We start from the raw sequence: 18,854 nt of genomic DNA on the forward strand, positions 1-18,854 counted from the left end.
ACGGCTTAACTCGGGAGGTTTCAGTGCGCGGTCTCTCATAGGTAGAACGGCGCAAGAAATTCGCCACAAATCTACTTTTAGCGAATCTGTTTAAAATCCACAATTGCTAAAAAAAGAGTCTACTACAGTTCTAGAGACATTGTTGATTGCAGAAAAAACTTAATAAACTCTGCTAGTAAAGGCATCAAAATCAAACTATAAATTAAAGCCGAGTCTTAAATTTCAATTGTAACTGATCTCTCCAACGGCAAGGGTGATTCTAAATTTCATTTTCTCGGTACAGCTTTCAACAGCTTATCATATGTCACTTGATCTACTACCACTACCACTACCACTACCACTTGTCGAACAGTGAAATCCAAACATATACGGCTATCACAGTTAATTTTATACAATCACACACAGCTCTGGCTAGGACAACTTTAGAACTGGTCCTCTTACTTTTTGATGTTGGCATCCACAGCGGAGTTACTATATTCAAAAGTAAAAGTGCAAATATTGAGATTTTTCCCACAATGAACAAGAGAGTACCTCTTTGTTCGTCGGCAAGCAATCTTCTATTAAGGCGTGCTAATAAAGAGCTATACAGATAAACCAAAGCAAATTGAGATATAATACCAATTATCCCGCTTAATGCATATGTTAATTCGCCGTCTGATGGCGCTTCATGGGAATTGCAAAGTGGTAACTGTAATTGTTTTGAAACATCGGTTTCATCTGCATGTTGAGACGATTCGTTTTTCAATTCATCAAGAGCGATATCGCCACGTTCTTTGTTATAATTATCATTTTCTTTATTCATCGTAATCGTTGATTCTGTAAGTACTCCTTGATTCAAAATTTGTGTTGTACAAAGAAAAAGAAGGTAGTCACAATTTTAAAATTTGTGCCAAACCGCCCAGAAAGCACAATTACTTTTATATAGCGAATGTGAGCGTGGGTTTTGGGGTGAACTTACTAAATTAGCCGAACGGTTATTTTTAGAAACGAAAAATAATTAATATGTTGTACACCCTCCCTTATTCTACCATTGGTGGAAATGTATTTAGAGAAATTGCCACAGATAAAGGGTTTACGTGCAACATATACTGCCCTTACTACAACTTACTAGTCCTTGTTCTAAGTGTTACTAAAATAATGTATCCATTTGTACTTTGTACATTTATAAAGACTATATTAACCTGTAAGCCTTCAAAAACCTTAATTTACCATCCTTCTATTGACTCTAGTTTTTTAAAAAGCTTTGAACCCTTTCGTACAACTCACCCCATGGAATTTGTCTCACAAACGGAGCTATAGCTGATGTTACGACAACCATTTTCAAAATGAAAGCCATCACTATCACACATGTTAAAGTGTGCTTAATGACTGTTCGTTTCGTAAACATTCTCCAAATACAACTGACATTTTCCAAGAATACCAATACGACCGTCAAAAGAAACAGAATCAACATCGTTGGAATATCATGGGGTTTGAAAAGGAAGAACTGGTAAAAATAATTGTTAAAAACCAAATAACAAAAATTGAATGGTTGGAAGATGCTAAAAAAATAAGGACATGTCTTATAGGTTATTTGATTAAGTTTCCGTTGTTGTTTGTCCTCAGAAACTGAGTCTTTTTCGGATTCAAATATAGTGTCATCACCAATATCCTGTTTCTCTAAATCGTCTACGAGACGCTTCTCAGTGACATTGTATGTTTCTGTTTTCTGTAATTCCTTTTCCATTTTCACAAGCCCTTGAATCAAAGTACCTGCCTATGTTTGTCTTTTTGTAATTGGCGTAGATGAGAATAGAAGAATTGTGTCAAAGATAAAGGCTTTTGAATTTTCCCGCGCTTTGCCAAGTTATTTACGCAATTTTGTATTCAATGTAAAAGTTAGCAAGAGTCGTGTAAACAGACACAAAAAAGAGGAAAGAGGGGTTACATAGCAAGAAACCATATAATCTAATCTGTTAGATCTCTTATTGGTAACAAGAGGCCATAGCTTCAGCAGGTGTACTGATTGTCTACTCAATCTATTTGAAAGTCCTAAGCGGCCCACTACAGTATGAGTTGATATACATGTATCTATGGAATTATAAAAGAGTTGGTAGCGTTATGTGATGTTAAGGCAGGTATTTACATTTTGTGTTTCATTAAACCTTCGAAGTTTAAATCTTCTTTCTCCAAAGAAAAAATAAATTTTTAGTTTTTAGTTTAGATTTTAGTTTCGTTTTTTTTAAATAAAAGCTGGGGTAGGATGAAAGAGATGGGGGTTGTCTTAACAATATGTGCCTGAATGTATGAATAGTTGTGTACTGTAAGAAAAGTGCTGTGTGTAATGGAAGTTAGTAGTGTGATTTGCATTAGATTTCAATTGATGTCCTGATGTATTGTGTATTGTTGGCAAACGTTTATTCATTAATTAATTGTCGATTGTGGCATTCATTTAAATGGTTTTGCTATATATATATGTATGTAAATACAAACCAGCATGTAACATTCCGTACACATCATGTTTACTCTATTACTCAATGAATCTCTCTCTTTCTCTCTCCAACTTGTGACAAATCAGAGTCAAATTACATGTATTGTTACTATTCTAAACTCCGAATAACAACCGTTTTATTTGTAACCGACAAATTATTATACTATGCTATTTGGGGCACACAATAAAACAAAGGCAAAAAAAAACAATATTACATTCCCCTCCCTTCCTCGGTTTAATAGCAAAAAGGGACAACTTTGGAACAAATCAAAATACAATTACTAGAATGTTTGGGAGTACAGCTGTAGACGAATAATAGCACCATGAAAGAAAATTAAAGTAGATCTATTTAAATATGCATGAAGTTGAGCTAAATAATGTAGATCCTTTGTATGCCCAATGTCTTAAAGTGTATTGCTACGACATTGAATCATTTAGAAGACAAAGTAAACAAATAAAAAATAAAAAAATTTTATGTTTAATTTTATTCTCTCTCTGTGACTGACTGAACTTAACGGAGACTGAGGCTTTTCCCTTTTCCGTTCATATACTAACTACTTTGATGCAAGAGTAATCAAAACATTTCACCCACCCAAATAATAATAACAACAGCATTACTATCACCACCATAATGAGTAGTAGTAGTGCTAACAACACACCAGTCACAGTTAAACAGGAGCTTGACAATGGTCAAAATTTGAATAATAACCAACAACAACATCAACATCAACATCAACACGACAATGGAGCTACCACAACCACAGACGACAACTACTCCACCAACAAATCAAACCCCAAAGACAAACCAAAGGCATTTACCATCAAGTACAAACGTCCTAGAGGTTCAAGAGCTTGTACTGTTTGTAGATCAAGAAAAGTTCGTTGTGATGCAGAAATTCATATTCCTTGCACCAATTGTATAACATTTGGATGTGATTGTGTATTACCAGAAGTAAAGAAAAGAGGCAACAAAGCTGGTGAATCAAAACCAAAGAAACAAAAGCTTGCACAGTCTGCTGCTGCTTCAACTGGTTCTTCGAACCAAGAAGAGCCAAAAACCAAAGCAAAGTCTAAAAAAGCTAATGCTAAAGAGCCCACATCGACGCAAACTCCAGGTATCGCCACATCAGCTGCTCAGGGACTTTCACTAGCCTCAGGAAATACATCTCAACTGACTGTAATTAAACAAGAGGAAGCAATCTCACCAACATCTACACATGCTACTCTACAGAATGACCAACTCGATAACCATCAAGCTTCAACGATTAATCATATTTCATCGGTACACCACACAAGCTTTTCCAAAACTAAAACAACAAAAGAACCAGTATTGAACATATCACAGATTAGTGTGCCACCTTCATTAACATCAACGTATAAGAATAGACCTTCAATGCATAAGAAGGAACTATTAACTTCAAGGGGTAAACCATCTTTAACTTATGTTGGCTCGTCTTCGATTGCAGTCTATCCTCATAAGTTAGGTGAAAATCATGTTCAATTAGCAGAAGACGTCTTTGATTTACCTGATAGTAGTTTAGATGCTGTTGAAATGGAAATTTTAAAATTAAGAGGAGCTTTTCTCCTTCCAAGTAAAGAATTGACGTTAGGTTTAATTGAATCCTATTTTGAACATGTTCACCCATTGATGCCAGTGTTGAATCGTACATTATTTATGCAGAAATTTAATGATCCTAATGATAGTCCTAGTTTGATGGTATTACATGCTGTATTATTATGTGGAAGTAGGGTTTCCAAAAACCCTTTAATTTTAGACTCAAATGGGTCAACTAATCTTGCCAGTATAACGTTTTTCAAAAGAGCAAAAGCGTTGTATGAAATGAATTATGAAAGCGACCCATTGTCAATTATTCAAACTTTGATTTTGATTGGATCTTATTGGGACGGGCCAGAAGATGTCACCAAAAACTCATTTTATTGGACTAGAGTGGCTGGTGCTCTTGCACAAGGGTTTGGTTTCCAACGTGATGTAACCAAATTGTCTAGTTTATCACTTCTGGAGAAAAGATTATGGAGACGAATTTGGTGGTGTTTATTCGAAAAAGATCGTAATGTTGCTATTGCTTTTGGTAGACCAGTAACGATTGATTTGAACGATTGCGATGTTCCAATGTTGACGATGGAAGACTTTGATGAAAATGATCCAGAATTGGGTATTGTTTCTCCCTACAAGGTAAATGACACACATGCATTGTATTTCATTCATTTAATTAAGTTGGCAGAAATTACAGGTATAATCATTAAGCATCAATATAGCATTAGATCGGAATCAATGAAGAGACGAAATGCATTTTCCATTATTGAACATTGTGACATGTTGATGGGTATATGGTTTACAAACTTGCCACCTCAATTGGTATTTTCGTTGGGTGATCCTTCATCACAAAATTTCTATGCTTGTTTGCTCAATGCGCAATATTATAATCGATTATTTTTGATTCACCGTTCAAACTTAATGCGAATGGCAAAATCCTCGTCAACAAATCCAAACAATTATAAATATCCAAGTTGGGGTATTAGTTTCCAATCAGCACGAATGATTTCCATTATTTCGAAAATTTTGATGGATAGAGATCAATTGAAATATGTACCGACAATGTATGTTTACATTGCTTTCAGTGCATTAATCATGTTGATTTACCACATTGATTCAACAAATACGGTCATTGCATCCACTGCTAGTGAATCACTACTTGTTTCAAGAGCAGTTGTGCAAAAATTAGGAGAGTATTATCCTGTGGTTACAGTCTTGATCAAATTATTTGATAAGTATGCCAATGATAAGATTAAACGTGCAAGTGTCATTGAAAGTGGAATGATGATTAATGAATTGAATGAAAAGCGGGCTAATGAATCTGGGTCAATGGAATATGGAAATCAACATCAGCTGCAACAACTGCGACAACGGCAACTGCAACTGCAACTGCAATCACCACAACTGCAAGCACGTCAATCCCAACAGCAACCGTTGCCCCCTCCGCCAAGCCAGCCTCTTCAACACCCAAAACCTATTCAACATCCACAAGTTCCATTTCAACAGCAGCAACCGCAACAGCAATCTCCTATTGCGTCTAAATTTTCTCCGGCTTCAGTTGCTTCGGGTGTATCACTAGGCGAAACTGGATACCATGATTACCAAACGCAACAGCTGCAAGCTCGGGCGCCTATTTCCCAACAGCGTTCATCATTGAATCCTCAACAGCAGCAGCAAAATCGTAATACAAATGCGCCTCCCACCTCACAAACACCAGTTATCGAACAATTAATCCAGCAGTATAAAGTTCCTATGAAGCAAGCAAATGGTGCTGATGGTAGTGATAAGGCCGCAAGTGAGACGTCGCCTGATTCATCAACTCGCTCTTTTCCTGATATTAGTCTTGTTACTGAAAATATCCCAAATAAGCAAAATTTCTTTGAAAATTTTGATCCAACACAATTGTTTCCTACATTTAGTACTGCTCCGTCTGCAGTTCATTCACCAAGTAATGATGAGGATATGGGTAGCAATATATATGATTTAGGTGGATCAAAAGAAGCTTCGATTGAGCGTCAACAGCCACAACAACAACAACAACAAGAGCAAGGAGAAGGAAACAGCGCCAGTAATGGTGATAATGCCACTGCAAGTGCTGGTGGTAGTGCTGATAGTAGCATGCCACCACCTTCCAGTTTAAGTGGTAACTTCACTGATGGTGCCCAACAACAACAGCAACAGGCACAGCAACAACAACAGCAACAACAACAAGCACCACCACCTCATCCTCCAACCCCTGGATTTCAAACTAATTTCATGGATTCTTCATTTATCAATATGAATTTACAATCAGGCTTTGATCCAAATGATGAAATTAATGCCTTGTTTAATTTCATACCTTAGACAAAAACACAACTACAAATTTAGAAAATTCCCTTTTTTTTTTTACAAATTCGATTCTTTTTTAGAATGTAATGTACTATATATAAATACGCTTTGAAATCGGACAACTATGTACTATTTCACTTACTTTTTCCAAAATTTCTTCTTTTGCTTTGAAGAAGATGAAGAAGACGTAGCAGTTGATGAACTAGATGAATGTTTCATTTTCTTCAAATTTTCCAAAATTTCTTCACGACGTAATTTTTGTGAATATCCAATACAACTTTGAACAACTTGTTCATAAATTTCATAATCTTTACGTAATTCAACTAATTGATGTTGCCAGATCGAACTCAATTTTAACAATTCTTGATGATTCAATGACAATTGTTTTAATTTTGCATCTAGTATATCATCCAGTTTAACATTTTGCAAATATTGTGATGATGAATTTTCCATTAAGTCGTACTCAAATTTGGATAGTGTGTCATTTGTTGTGGTTAGAATTTGTTGGATTTGATCGTTGGTGAGCTTGAGAGAATTAAAGTCAGGAATTGTGAAATTGGACCAGTTTATATCTTGTTCACTAATGGATTTCTTTCTTGATCGTTGATGATGCGAGGGCACTGTTAGATGATGATTACTCAGACTTGCTTCACTTTCAGGTGTGGAAATATCGAATGTATTGCTGTTTTGTGACCTGATGGTTGCATTAGCATTCAACTCATCGAGATTTATTGGTATACCCAATTTAATCAATAAATTATGTCTTATATCCAGTCGTATCCAATTTGGTGGATGTAGATAAGGCATGGTGGAAATTTGTTTATATATAGTTCTTGATCGATTATTGAGTAATGATTCAGTGGATTTATCAGTGCCAGTTTCTTCAGGTACAAGTGAAGTTGGTTTTGCGGATTCATCAGTGATGAATAATTTTGATAAAAGCTTAGATAATCTTGATTCAAAATCAGCCTTGTTGGAAAAGCAGGAATCAGGGAATGCAGGATCGATGTCTGGTTGAATATAGTTGCTGGGTTGTTCAAAGGTATCGAATTCATCAAAATCTCCAAATTCGTCGAAATCATCTTCTTCATGGTTATTATTGGGCTCAGCAGCTGCAAATTCATCAAAGTCATCAAATTCGTCCTCATCATCTTCGCCATTCAGGGATTGATTTATATTGTTATGAAGTAATTCGTCTGCTTCTTGTTTCAATTCGTCAATTGTTGCATCAGTGACTTTGTTTTGAAATTCAATTTCGTCGGCTGTGTTCTGTTCAAGCTTGGTTTCAACTTCGTTTGTCAAAACCTCACTATTCTTCCCATTTTCACTCGACCCGTTTTCTTCTTCCTTAATCCCTACATTAGTATCACTGGCTTTCGTGTTTTCAGCTAATTCTTTTGATTCAAATAGGCTTGTTGAATTGTGAAGGTGATCGTAGTCTTTCTTACTTTTGTTTGCATTGTCATTCGCATGTGTTTCACTCACTGGCTCTGAGCTTGTATCATTCTGATTCAATTCATCTTTCGTCATGCTTGTAGATCTCTATCAACCCTGAGAAGTCTGTGTGAGGTGGTTGAGTTGTACAAGATATGTAGTTGTATATGTATGTGGATCAGTTTTTGAACAGCGGATAAATTCCAGCGCAACACTTTTAATTTCTTGACCAAATTCATTTTTGCAACTGTTTGACTCACATTCTTCCCGGTTTTTCATATCAACATGAGTTTGGTGCTATTTTCAATAGGTAACCCAGGTCCCTCCAATCGGCACTCTACCGGCCACATAATGCTAAAGCTACTACTAGAAAACTACTCATCCACCGTTAAGCAACTCGTTCCCAAATCAACATATTCCATGACCAGTAATGCTGACAATAGTCTCATTTTCATTAAATCAAACACCTACATGAACGAAAGCGCAAAAGCATGGAATAAAGTCATTTCCAATGAGAAATTACCAAATGGTTCAATTGTCATTATTCTATACGATGATTTTGAAAATGATATTCCACTGGTTAAATTGTCAAAGTTTAAGAAAAATGAAAGTCACAATGGTGTAAAGAATTTAATGACTGTGATGCAGAATGAAACCAGTTACCTAATTTTGAAATTGGGTATTGGAATAGGACCAAAGCCAGCTCAAGCAAGTAAGGCCACAATGAGTTCGTGGGTGTTGAGTCCATTCACACTAGAGCAGAAGCAAACAATTATGAGTCAGAGTTTTGACCTTTGTTTATTCTACCTCCAGCAAATTGCAGAAGCTGGTGGTGAAATGGGTGATGTGGGTAAATTCGACGTAAGGGTAAAGAAGCAATGGAAAAGGGAAAAGAACGGAGTTGATTAAACTACCATAGAGAAAATTACAACGATATACAAAAATGTCGATACTTTTTTACTATCTGGTAGTAGTATATAATCAAAACACAGTGTTTCGTCTGTGTTTGAACTTACTTGGACTAGGCAGTGAAGGACTACTAAATGTATCACTATCATCATACATGTCCCTAACCAACAAATCTTCATCAAATGCATCGTCTTCTTCATCGTCATCTTCATCATCTCCATCATGATCAGCACCACTGTATCCCGCTGCAAAATCCTCAAAATCTTTATTAGTCAATCCGATCTTGGCTTTGAATTTTGCAAGATCGTAGTCGCTAGGAACAATGTCATCTTCATCTTCATCATCGTCGGCTATGCCTTTGTGTTGATTGGTTGATATTTCAAGGTTGATTCGAGATTCTTTCATAGCCTTGGCAGAAACCCGTCTCCCACGTTCAATTGCCCTCTCCACTAAAATTCGATTCTTGATGTAAAGCAATTTGGGATACATGCTACGTTCACCTTTCATAATGATCTCCTCCAATCGTTTTTCAGTAGGATCAGATAAGATGTACCAAAAATCAATCAATTTATTCCTGGGCCAAATTGTCACTGAACCAGTGAAATTTTGTAACCAAACATTTGACCAATCTTGTTGTAATACATGAGGCAACAAGTCTAGTGATTTAACAATTTGTAACCATTTTCGAATTTCTAAACGTAATAATTGCTCTAACGCAGCTGCAATAAATCCACCTCTAAATGAAGCAAATTTTTCCTTCTTTGTTCTACTTTTTGACACGGGGACTGGCCTACCGACAGTTCCCTTGGGTGCAAAAAAGAATAATGAAATGTGTGGGTTGACTTGAGATACAACAGTGAAATTGACATTGTAATATGTGTTGAGCGCATCAATAGGTATATCTGTTCTCAAAGACCCATCTCTCCATTTGCTTCCCAAAGAGAATGGAACAACTGCTCCATTATCAGGATTCTTCATCATCAACACCACTGGATTGAGGATACCGGGGACAGCCGAAGATGCAAGTAATGTAGACCATATGATACAATGAGGAGAAGTGATGTCATTGCACAAGATAACAGGCGAATGCGGATCAGCAGGGACGGTGCTAATATTCAACTTTCTTCCTGTTCTTTCAAATGCTTCTTCAAATGTTGTTGATCCTCTTGTAAACCAATTTGATTTCCTTGCCCATGCCACTGAATCGAATCTAGCCCCAGTCTTGATTAATCTTGGGATCCACACATACCATGGATCTTCGCAAGCAGTTATTTTCCTTGCCAATTGTGGAATCAATAACTTTTTTAACTCCTCATCAGTTCTTGTACATAATAATGCAGCAATTAACCCACCCCCAGATGTACCCGATATAATATTTGGTAATAAACCTGCATCAAGTAAAGCTTTCGCAACTCCAAAATGAGTATAAGCAAAAGTAGCTCCTCCACTCAAACACAAGGCTGATTTACCAAAGTTTTTCAGGACAATTTTGAAAAACTTGTACTTGACTTCGGGTGAGACTTCATTTGAATCAGCAACTATATCTATGCAACGTAATACTTCTTCGTAATACGACTGCACCAAGTTTTTGGTTCCATAATATCTATGTGAATACAATTGTCTATTTTCAATTCCAGCAAAATTCCGTTTCAAACTTCCTTGTAGAAGTATTTGTAATTCTTGAATATTGTTACCCGCACGAGCTTTTTTCAACCTTGAAATGGTCATCCCCACCGTCTTGTAATCATAATACGAAAATTTCGGATTTTCTGACCACTTATCTAAGTTCAAATACTTGTCTAAGTTTATAGCGTTTTCTACCCATTCCTCATAAGACTTTGATTGTCTCAACTTTTGACGTAATTTCTTCCGCTCGCCTCTCCAGGTGAAGAAGTATTCTTTTAGTGCCACATGGACTCTTATCCAAAAATATAAAGTCCCTAAGATTGCTACCCAGATGAAAACAGCTATTAAGATGGGCCACCGTAGCAATGTATAGGTTATGTTATTTCTAAATTCATTTTGCAATGAGACAATACCAGAAGATGACTTCCTGGATTTGTCTTTGGAATTTGACTTGGACTTCGATTTATCACTGGAAGCACTTACCGGAAACCAATCACTTTTTGATGTAATCATATCTGGCTTAGTAGTGGGTGAAATGCCAAGTTCTGCCCCCTCTCCAATCAAAGTATTATTATTTGTATCCTGTTCTATTTCTTCAGTTCCCAGTGATGATATATCATCGAAATCCAAAGGTTCACTTTTAGGTGTGGCGGGGGTAGTTGCGATATCATCATGGTCTTGCCATACTAGGGCCTTGGCGAACTCACTGATGTGATCTTCATTTATATAATCTTCAAACTCTTCATAAAGTGGTATTCGATCGGACATTGTTGTGAGTGAGGTCAAATGTAGTGGTGTAGCGATTAATTAGAAAGGGTTTCGATGGCGTGTAATGTGAATGATACAATATGATAGCGGTTTGTTGATGATATTCTTGTTTTGATCTTTGAGCTTTCTTCTATTATGCAATAGTTGCCTATGTTTTACTTAAGTTGGAATAAGTAGAAGAGGAGAATAGTGTTGTTTTCTTATAAATTTCAGTTAGTCTAATTACAATTTATCATTTATTCTTCTTCTTTTTCTTCTTACATAAATTTCTTTTGTGTGTCGGAGATATTTTGAATACAAAATCACAACTCAATACTACACATAGTTTACTATGGAGCATATCTCCACCGTAAATCACCAACACTATTAAGCCTTGCATATAATATACTCCATGTTTATTATCGATTATTGTTAAATTCATTGTTACTAATCTTTGTCTTGTGGACCATATGATATTTTGACACATTTACCCAACAATTTTTTGTCTCTTTGTGTAATTGCACTTATCTGATATTTGGCGCAACCATTGGTAACACATTTTGAAAGTAGCAAGCAGCCCAATACAACACAATATCCGCACTACAGCTGCACAAGTTGCTTTTGTAATCCTTTAATTTCGCAGAACATTCGTTTGCATATATATAGCTTGAAACAAGAAAAAAAAAAAATGGGGTTGACTTTGCATGGAGATAAAACAATGTTCTCCTCATGTAATAATTCCGATTACATGCTTTGAACTTAAGAAGAGCCTACCGCTATTTGTGTGGTATTGCAACGAACCCAAGAGGCTTGAGATGATTGAAAACCCATGAGAAGAGCTTTTTCATTGGATGTCCGACTTGTGCATTCTCTGTTTAAAGACTAAACCAACCATTTCGATTTACAAACTTTTTACGAGGTAATTGATGATGATCTTTGATGTTACTGCCCTTGCAAAGAACGCTTACTATGGCTTTATATGCTCAGTCTAAAGGTGACAATGCGAATGTTGCGCTTGTGATTTTGCAATTTTATTTTTATTTTTATTTTTATTTTTCCTTCACCAATAGCTAATTTTTCAGCAACGTTCGTTGTGGGATAGAGCGGTTTAGTGGCTATAAAACACACTGTCATATTTCACCCGAAGCGATCCAACAAATCGTTATTCATATTCAACATAAACCAGACAATCGTAATAAAGCATTCCATTATAATTCATTCTCGAACGCCAACATGGCCATTGACACTGTTATTCTTGATATAGAAGGAACTGTGTGTCCCATTTCATTCGTTAAAGATACATTGTTTCCATATTTCATCGCTAAACTTCCCGCCGAACTAGATAAATTCAAGTATCCATTGAATCAAGTTGGCTCAGATGATCCAATAATCAGCATCTTAGATAATTTACCTTCAAACATAACTGAATCAGCGCTGTCCATCTACAATTACTTAAAAAATTTGGTTGATTCTGATATCAAAGACCCAGTATTGAAATCATTGCAAGGATTGATTTGGACTCAAGGTTATGAATCAGGTGAATTGAAAGCGCCGATTTATCCTGACTCAATCAAGTTTATTGAATCATTCCCCAATAAGCATCACAAGATTTATATTTATTCCTCAGGCAGTGTTGGCGCCCAAAAGTTGTTATTCGGATATGTTGATAATGGTTCTGATAAGTCACTTGATTTGAATAAGAAATTGAGTGGATATTTCGATATTACTACAGCCGGCCACAAAACAACATACACTTCCTACTCAAGGATCTTGAAAGAGATTGGTAAAGAAGACGATTCACAATCGGTGTTGTTTCTTAGCGATAATGTGGATGAAGTAAAGGCTGCTTTGAAAGCAAATATGCAAAGCTACATTGTTATTAGACCTGGAAATGCGCCTTTAACAGACGAAGACATACTGGAATACAAGACAATTACCTCGTTATCAGAGTTAGAGATATAGAATCACGTAGAAGGATAAAATCTAACACACATTCTCACAAATATATATTTGCTCACTCTCTACATATCTCTAAACAATATGTCAGCAGCAACCTCCTCATTTTTATCACAAGCCAAATACACTTGTATTACCAAATCACGCTCAAATCCCAACTCACATAACCTATTAATGGCATTTTGATCTTGTTCAGATAATTGTATACGTACAGTACCTTCAGGATCTGCTCCTTCGCCACCTTCACCAACAACGCCTTCTTCTCCTTCAATTTCAAATCCTAAATCTTCACCCCCGGCGCCTAAAAATGTTCTAATAAATGTTTCGGGATCTTGCTGTATCAAATTGGCAATTTGAGGATTGGAAGCTGCCAATTGCTCTAATAATGGTTGTATCAATTCTGGGTTTGATTGTAATGCAGCTCTTAATAATTGCATTTGTTGGTCTTCTCCACCACCAAGACTAGCTCCAGTGTTTGCTCCTCCTGCCCCACTACCTGCAACGCCAGGACCTCCAGCGCCACCCTGTTCTTGTGCAGCAGCCGCTGCTGCTTGCTCAAACAAGTTTTCCCCTCCTTGACTCTCGTCAGCATCACCTTCGTCGTCGTCATCAGCACGAGATACTTCGGCTGTGGTAGATTCAGCTAATGGTGCAGCTCCACTTCCTGAAGCAGTTGCAGCTGGTGCTGCAGGACGTTGCAATGACTCAGGGATACCACTTATCAAGTACTCAACAGCACGATGCGGATTGTTAAAAGCAGCTCTCAAGGCTGCTTCAACTTGAGGTCGTTCATAGCCCATCTCCATAATATTTTGTATAGTCGTTTCTCTTTCACTGCCCAATGCAAAGGTAGATTCACTAGTTTCAGCTGGACCGGTAGATGAGGTTGATGCGGTGGCACCTTCGGCATTGGTGGCTGTTTCCGAGGCTGGTGCAGGTGCTGTGGGTGTTGATCCAGCTGGTTCAACCTTTGTTGAGTCTCCGGTTGATGCTGATGCAGTTGCCTCAGTAGCTGGTACCAGGCTCCCGGGTACAGGAGTTGGGGTCTCTTTAGCCTTTGAAATCATAAATATTATCGATGCACCTTCTTTGAGTTTACATTCTTCTAAAGTTTTGTCATCTTGCAAAACTTTACCTGAGTAAACCAATTTGATTTGTGAAGAGACACAATCCTTTTCTTGTGCTAACTTATCCTTGGCTGAGGAAACCTATGATGTATGTTAGTATAAAATGAGTTAGGGGCATCGAAGTGTGTGTGTCTAGGCAGTACATACTGTATCCGTCAATTCCACCTCAATTGGAATGGTCTGTTTCTTGAAATCTTTGAAAATGATTTTCATGTTGGCCTGATTAACACTATTATCAATGGTGTATACTATGTCAATCAATTCCTTTCAAAATGTAAAGTGCTGGGTGTGGTATTTTCTTTCTCCTCAGTCCATCTGTCTCTCTGATAGTGGCGACTTTTTTTTGTTTTTTCAGTGAAGAATAAAAAGAGTATACTGCATATAAGTGATACATCTTGTAACAACATCCACACATACATATTGTATCTTGGTTTGTGTAATTTTATTTCATTCTTTTTGCTGCAATCTAAAATTTCAGACACATTTTACTTGAGATATATATCTATCTATATATCTCGTCTTCTACTCAAGTGATTTCGTACATATCTATATCAACACATTGATAGTTTCATATCATCACCATGGCTAGAGGATTTAAAAAATCAGGAGGTGTTAAAGGCCCTAGTTCTGCTCTAACAGAATTTTTGAAAAGTGAAGGTATCACTGACGCGTTTAGGCAAAGACGTGCTAGAGAAGCAGAGGTAGCAGCAACAACAACAAATACCACTACCCAAGAGACGACCCCTGATGCAGGAGGTTCTGATGAGGAGAGTCAGCGCGATGACACACCTATAGAGAACTCGTCTGGTGCTGGTAGCCCTGTTGTTTCACGACGCGCATCACGCCGCCAACTGTCCACTCCGACTCGAAGAGAAGAAGATGAAGACGATGACGAGATTATTCAAATGAGAAAGGCAGCTAAACGTAAGTTGAGAGCAGCAAGACGTGGCGCTAATGGCAGTAGTCACAAACGTGGCTTGCCTGGTGGTGGTAGTGACAGTAACGATGATAGTAGCGACGATAGCAACGTAGATGACGATTACAGTGATGATGCAGATGATTTAACGAATGCGAACATGAAAGGTTTTGGAGATCAAGACACATGTGTTGATTGCGGCGACAAGTTTGAACTTTCGGTTTACTCGCGATTTATCAAGGAAAAATCGGGTTACTTGTGTGATTCTTGTAATAAGGTGTTGAAAGAACGTGAACGGAGAGCAAGAACAAATCAGTTGAATGCTAGAAAAAAGAGGAAAAGAGTAGCCCAAGCTTTATTGAACAGGACTACGGTCAAGATCCCCAAATTGCAAGATGTATGTATTAAAAAGATCACACAAAATATCGAAGACGTTGATGTGTTAGGAGATATTGGACAGGTTAATTTGAACAAGATATCCCTGATTTTATCAAAAAATAGATCATTAAATGATAAAACGATTTCATTATTTTTGTCTCCCGATTTGAAGAATATATCATTTTGGGATTGTTCCAATGTTGACTCAGATTCGTTGAATAAAATTGCCTCTTATTGTCCCAACTTGGAATCTTTGACTTTATTCATGTGTGGACAGCTACACAACGACAATTTGGAATACTTTGCCTCGAATCTAAGGCATTTAAATTCACTTTCATTGAACGGCCCTTTTTTGATCAGTGACAAGATGTGGCAGGCATATTTCAACCAAGTTGCGGGTAGGTTGCAGGTATTCGAGGTGAGGAATACTCACAGGTTTGGTAATGAGTCTCTTTTGAGCTTGTTGGAAAACTGTGGTAAAGACTTAACGTCGTTAAAGTTGTCACGATTGGATGGGATAACAACTCAAGATACATACAGTCAAATATCAAAACGCATCACACTGTCGAAGCTACAGCATTTTGAGGTATCATATCCTACAAACGAAGATTTGGTCACAGATGATATAATTATAGAGATTCTACAAAAGACTGGTGATTCACTAGTGTCATTAAATGTCGATGGATGTTCTGCCCTAACTGAAAAGTTTCTCCTAGATGGAGTTTCCAAGTACTGCCGTAATCTAACTAAACTTTCCATGAAAAACTTGGATCAAGTTTCCAATGAAGGATTTGCAACTGCTTTCAACCAATTTTCCAAAGTCAATGCTGGTGGATTGATTGAAGTTAACTTGATGAAATGTACTGACCTAGGAGATGAGGCAATTTATGCTTTATTGAATCACTCTTGTCATACATTAGTTGAACTAAGTATAAACTCATTGCATCGAATAACCAGCGACTTCTTATCTCAAAATTTTACAGATGACAGTCACCAATTCAAGAGACAATTGAAAGAGAGACACGCTGAGAATTTGAATGTCAAGTATTACCAACAGCTTCCGTTGCTTTTATTGACGTATTTGGATGCTTCATTTGTTAGAGCTGTTGACAATGAAATCTTGTCTTTACTAGGTGACAGTTGTCCTAAGTTGCAGATTATTGAGGTTTATGGCGATAATAGATGTAACGGAAAGGCTACATTCAGAGATGGCTTGATGGTTATAGGCCGTCAAAGTGATGAAATATAGGTTAATTTGATAGTATACGTTTATTGAAATATTTTTTCCGTTTTCACTTTTTTGTTGTACGTGAAATGTGAGCCCTCTTCTTACCTAAAGCTTGAGCTTTCTCTACCCCTTTGAAAGTAGGTAGTAGTGGGGTGGGAATTGCTTCCTCTGTAAGATCAATATACCTACCCCTATTCATGAATGAGTTTGTAATTTCTGGATTAGCATCAATAAACACGCCAGGATGACCAGCTTGTTTCGAGCATAAGTCAAGATAGCTCTGTTCTGGATCTGCCATGGACTTTGGATTATCAATGAATTTGTAATTATTCTTGGCTAAACGTTTTGTTGTCAATTTGTTATAATATAGCGAATTAGACATTTCCAAATCTTTGAAAATCATACTATCATCCGATCGGCCATTGTTAATTACCAAATATTCTCTTATGTTGGCGGATGCAATGTCATAATACCAATCAACAAACATGTCTATTATTGGCTTGGGCAATTGTGATTCTACTCGAATGAAGTTGTAGATCAGTTTCAAATTGGACAAGTTATTTTCAACAATACCTTCATATTTAAAAATAAATTTCCAGAATGATGGTGATTTTACTAAACTGGGTTCCCTGTGGTATTTATTGAATAAGGTCCTAATCTTGACAGAGTTCCCTTGACATTTGTATACTTCTAGGCATTGATCAACAATTATTGGAATTGAATCTTCATTAAGGAATTTGGCAAACAGGTACAATAGAGCATCCGGTAATTGGCATGCACCACAATTCCTTGATGCTTCTTTATTCTCTGACTTCATCCTTTTTTCCTCATTACGTTTATCAAAATAATTGTCAAGGAGAAGCTCCATCGCCTCTAGAAACTTCTCCTTGTCTAGCAGCATTTTCCAAATATGTATGATCTCACGGGTCATTTCCAAGTATGGTAACTTGAAATACTGCTTTGAGGTACCACTAAGCAGCTTCATCCAATCAAATAAATACTCGACAGCCGAATCAATGTCATTTTGTTTCAATAAAAAGTATGCATACAATTTTCTCACCTTGCATTGATTCAATGGAATGAATTTTGCATTTGCTCGTATGTATATCTCTCTCTCTAGTTCACATTTCTTCTCATCGGGGATCCCTAACCCGTCGATGAACTTGATATATTTCAACCATAGATCTTCATCAAAACAATTCGGTATTAATGCTCTTTCAAACAAGCTACAAATGAGAGCAAATCGATTTTCATCATTATCGACCTGATAAATTAAAATCTCTCTATCGATATACTCAACCCAAGTAGTTCTCTCCTCTTCAATTCCCTTTCTGTCAAATGAGAAATCTTGATGCAATAGTAGTTGCTCGTACTCCCAATTGGAGCTAACTTTTGCTTGTGTAGAAGCAAATATAGTTGCAAAATAGTCGTCTATGATCTGATGCTTCTCTATTAAAGACAAGTCTTCAGTTTTTAATTTTCCAAATTTCTCCACGTAATCATTCAACTTTGCCTCGTCTATCAATTCGTGTATATCGAAATTCTTGTTGATCTCGGAGAATTGACTATAATATTGCGCATATTGATATAGAGGAATATTAACCACCTTCAAGTACAATGACAACACTTCTTTAGAGTTTGGTTGAGTCTCTGTTTCAAATTCAATAGCTTTATCCCAGATCGGATGAGAAACAAAATTGTACGCATTATATCGTAATGCTTCCGTATAAGTTAGTCTAAATTGTTCAGAATCAGCACATTGGGTAGACTTCAAAGCGGTCAAATAGTCAGTCCATAGGCTAACCGAGTGGGGAAAGGACTCAACTGCCATTCTTAGGATCTCAATTGATGCCTCAAGTCCATCCATTTTGTATTCAACCACCAGCCACTTTTTCCAAATTTCTTCCAAATACGGAAATCTGGTCAACAACGTTTTATAGGTGTTATGTATTTTGGTTTTCACTTCATCAGATAGTGTAGTTTTGGTGGTATCATCCTGAGATATATTATCGCTAATGACCTTGTCGATAGTACTGAACAACTGATTCCAAGTGTCAATATCATTGGGGCTCCTTTGTAGTTTTTGTCCTAGCAGGTCAGCAAAGTCATTGTTTGAAGTAGTAACAGATTCTAATTCAGTTTCCAAATCGGATGGTAAATGCTGTAGTGTAGTCATTGGC

General features: G+C 36.9%; 10 protein-coding genes across 10 annotated transcripts; 4 read left to right on the plus strand and 6 right to left on the minus strand. All coding sequences in view use genetic code 12, as the record gives it.

The window, feature by feature from the left end:
* Positions 1-334: 334 nt before the first annotated feature.
* Positions 335-802, minus strand: CORT_0A09480 (hypothetical protein; the record flags this gene model as incomplete). Its single annotated transcript, XM_003866724.1, has 1 exon — positions 335-802. The coding sequence occupies one exon, from the start codon at positions 800-802 to the stop codon at positions 335-337; it is 468 nt and encodes a 155-aa protein (XP_003866772.1).
* A 423-nt stretch (positions 803-1,225) lies between these two features.
* Positions 1,226-1,726, minus strand: CORT_0A09490 (hypothetical protein; the record flags this gene model as incomplete). Its single annotated transcript, XM_003866725.1, has 1 exon — positions 1,226-1,726. The coding sequence occupies one exon, from the start codon at positions 1,724-1,726 to the stop codon at positions 1,226-1,228; it is 501 nt and encodes a 166-aa protein (XP_003866773.1).
* A 1,375-nt stretch (positions 1,727-3,101) lies between these two features.
* On the plus strand, positions 3,102-6,368 carry CORT_0A09500 (Ctf1 zinc-finger transcription factor; the record flags this gene model as incomplete). The annotated part of the gene is made up of 1 exon (XM_003866726.1): positions 3,102-6,368. The coding sequence occupies one exon, from the start codon at positions 3,102-3,104 to the stop codon at positions 6,366-6,368; it is 3,267 nt and encodes a 1,088-aa protein (XP_003866774.1).
* A 123-nt stretch (positions 6,369-6,491) lies between these two features.
* CORT_0A09510 (hypothetical protein) lies at positions 6,492-7,883 on the minus strand (the record flags this gene model as incomplete). The annotated part of the gene is made up of 1 exon (XM_003866727.1): positions 6,492-7,883. The coding sequence occupies one exon, from the start codon at positions 7,881-7,883 to the stop codon at positions 6,492-6,494; it is 1,392 nt and encodes a 463-aa protein (XP_003866775.1).
* A 189-nt stretch (positions 7,884-8,072) lies between these two features.
* CORT_0A09520 (hypothetical protein) lies at positions 8,073-8,696 on the plus strand (the record flags this gene model as incomplete). The annotated part of the gene is made up of 1 exon (XM_003866728.1): positions 8,073-8,696. The coding sequence occupies one exon, from the start codon at positions 8,073-8,075 to the stop codon at positions 8,694-8,696; it is 624 nt and encodes a 207-aa protein (XP_003866776.1).
* A 72-nt stretch (positions 8,697-8,768) lies between these two features.
* Positions 8,769-11,090, minus strand: CORT_0A09530 (patatin-like phospholipase; the record flags this gene model as incomplete). The annotated part of the gene is made up of 1 exon (XM_003866729.1): positions 8,769-11,090. One exon carries the CDS (start codon positions 11,088-11,090, stop codon positions 8,769-8,771), a length of 2,322 nt encoding a protein of 773 aa, XP_003866777.1.
* A 1,212-nt stretch (positions 11,091-12,302) lies between these two features.
* Positions 12,303-13,031, plus strand: CORT_0A09540 (Utr4 protein; the record flags this gene model as incomplete). The annotated part of the gene is made up of 1 exon (XM_003866730.1): positions 12,303-13,031. One exon carries the CDS (start codon positions 12,303-12,305, stop codon positions 13,029-13,031), a length of 729 nt encoding a protein of 242 aa, XP_003866778.1.
* A 59-nt stretch (positions 13,032-13,090) lies between these two features.
* On the minus strand, positions 13,091-14,365 carry CORT_0A09550 (Rad23 protein; the record flags this gene model as incomplete). Its single annotated transcript, XM_003866731.1, has 2 exons — positions 13,091-14,233; positions 14,300-14,365. 2 exons carry the CDS (start codon positions 14,363-14,365, stop codon positions 13,091-13,093), a joined length of 1,209 nt encoding a protein of 402 aa, XP_003866779.1.
* A 368-nt stretch (positions 14,366-14,733) lies between these two features.
* On the plus strand, positions 14,734-16,695 carry CORT_0A09560 (Rad7 protein; the record flags this gene model as incomplete). The annotated part of the gene is made up of 1 exon (XM_003866732.1): positions 14,734-16,695. The coding sequence occupies one exon, from the start codon at positions 14,734-14,736 to the stop codon at positions 16,693-16,695; it is 1,962 nt and encodes a 653-aa protein (XP_003866780.1).
* A 43-nt stretch (positions 16,696-16,738) lies between these two features.
* CORT_0A09570 (Prp39 component of the U1 snRNP) lies at positions 16,739-18,850 on the minus strand (the record flags this gene model as incomplete). Its single annotated transcript, XM_003866733.1, has 1 exon — positions 16,739-18,850. The coding sequence occupies one exon, from the start codon at positions 18,848-18,850 to the stop codon at positions 16,739-16,741; it is 2,112 nt and encodes a 703-aa protein (XP_003866781.1).
* Between the last annotated feature and the right edge of the window lie 4 nt (positions 18,851-18,854).

Source organism: Candida orthopsilosis (assembly GCF_000315875.1).
Source record: "Candida orthopsilosis Co 90-125, chromosome 1 draft sequence".
Taxonomy (NCBI): Eukaryota; Fungi; Ascomycota; class Pichiomycetes; order Serinales; family Debaryomycetaceae; genus Lodderomyces; species Lodderomyces orthopsilosis.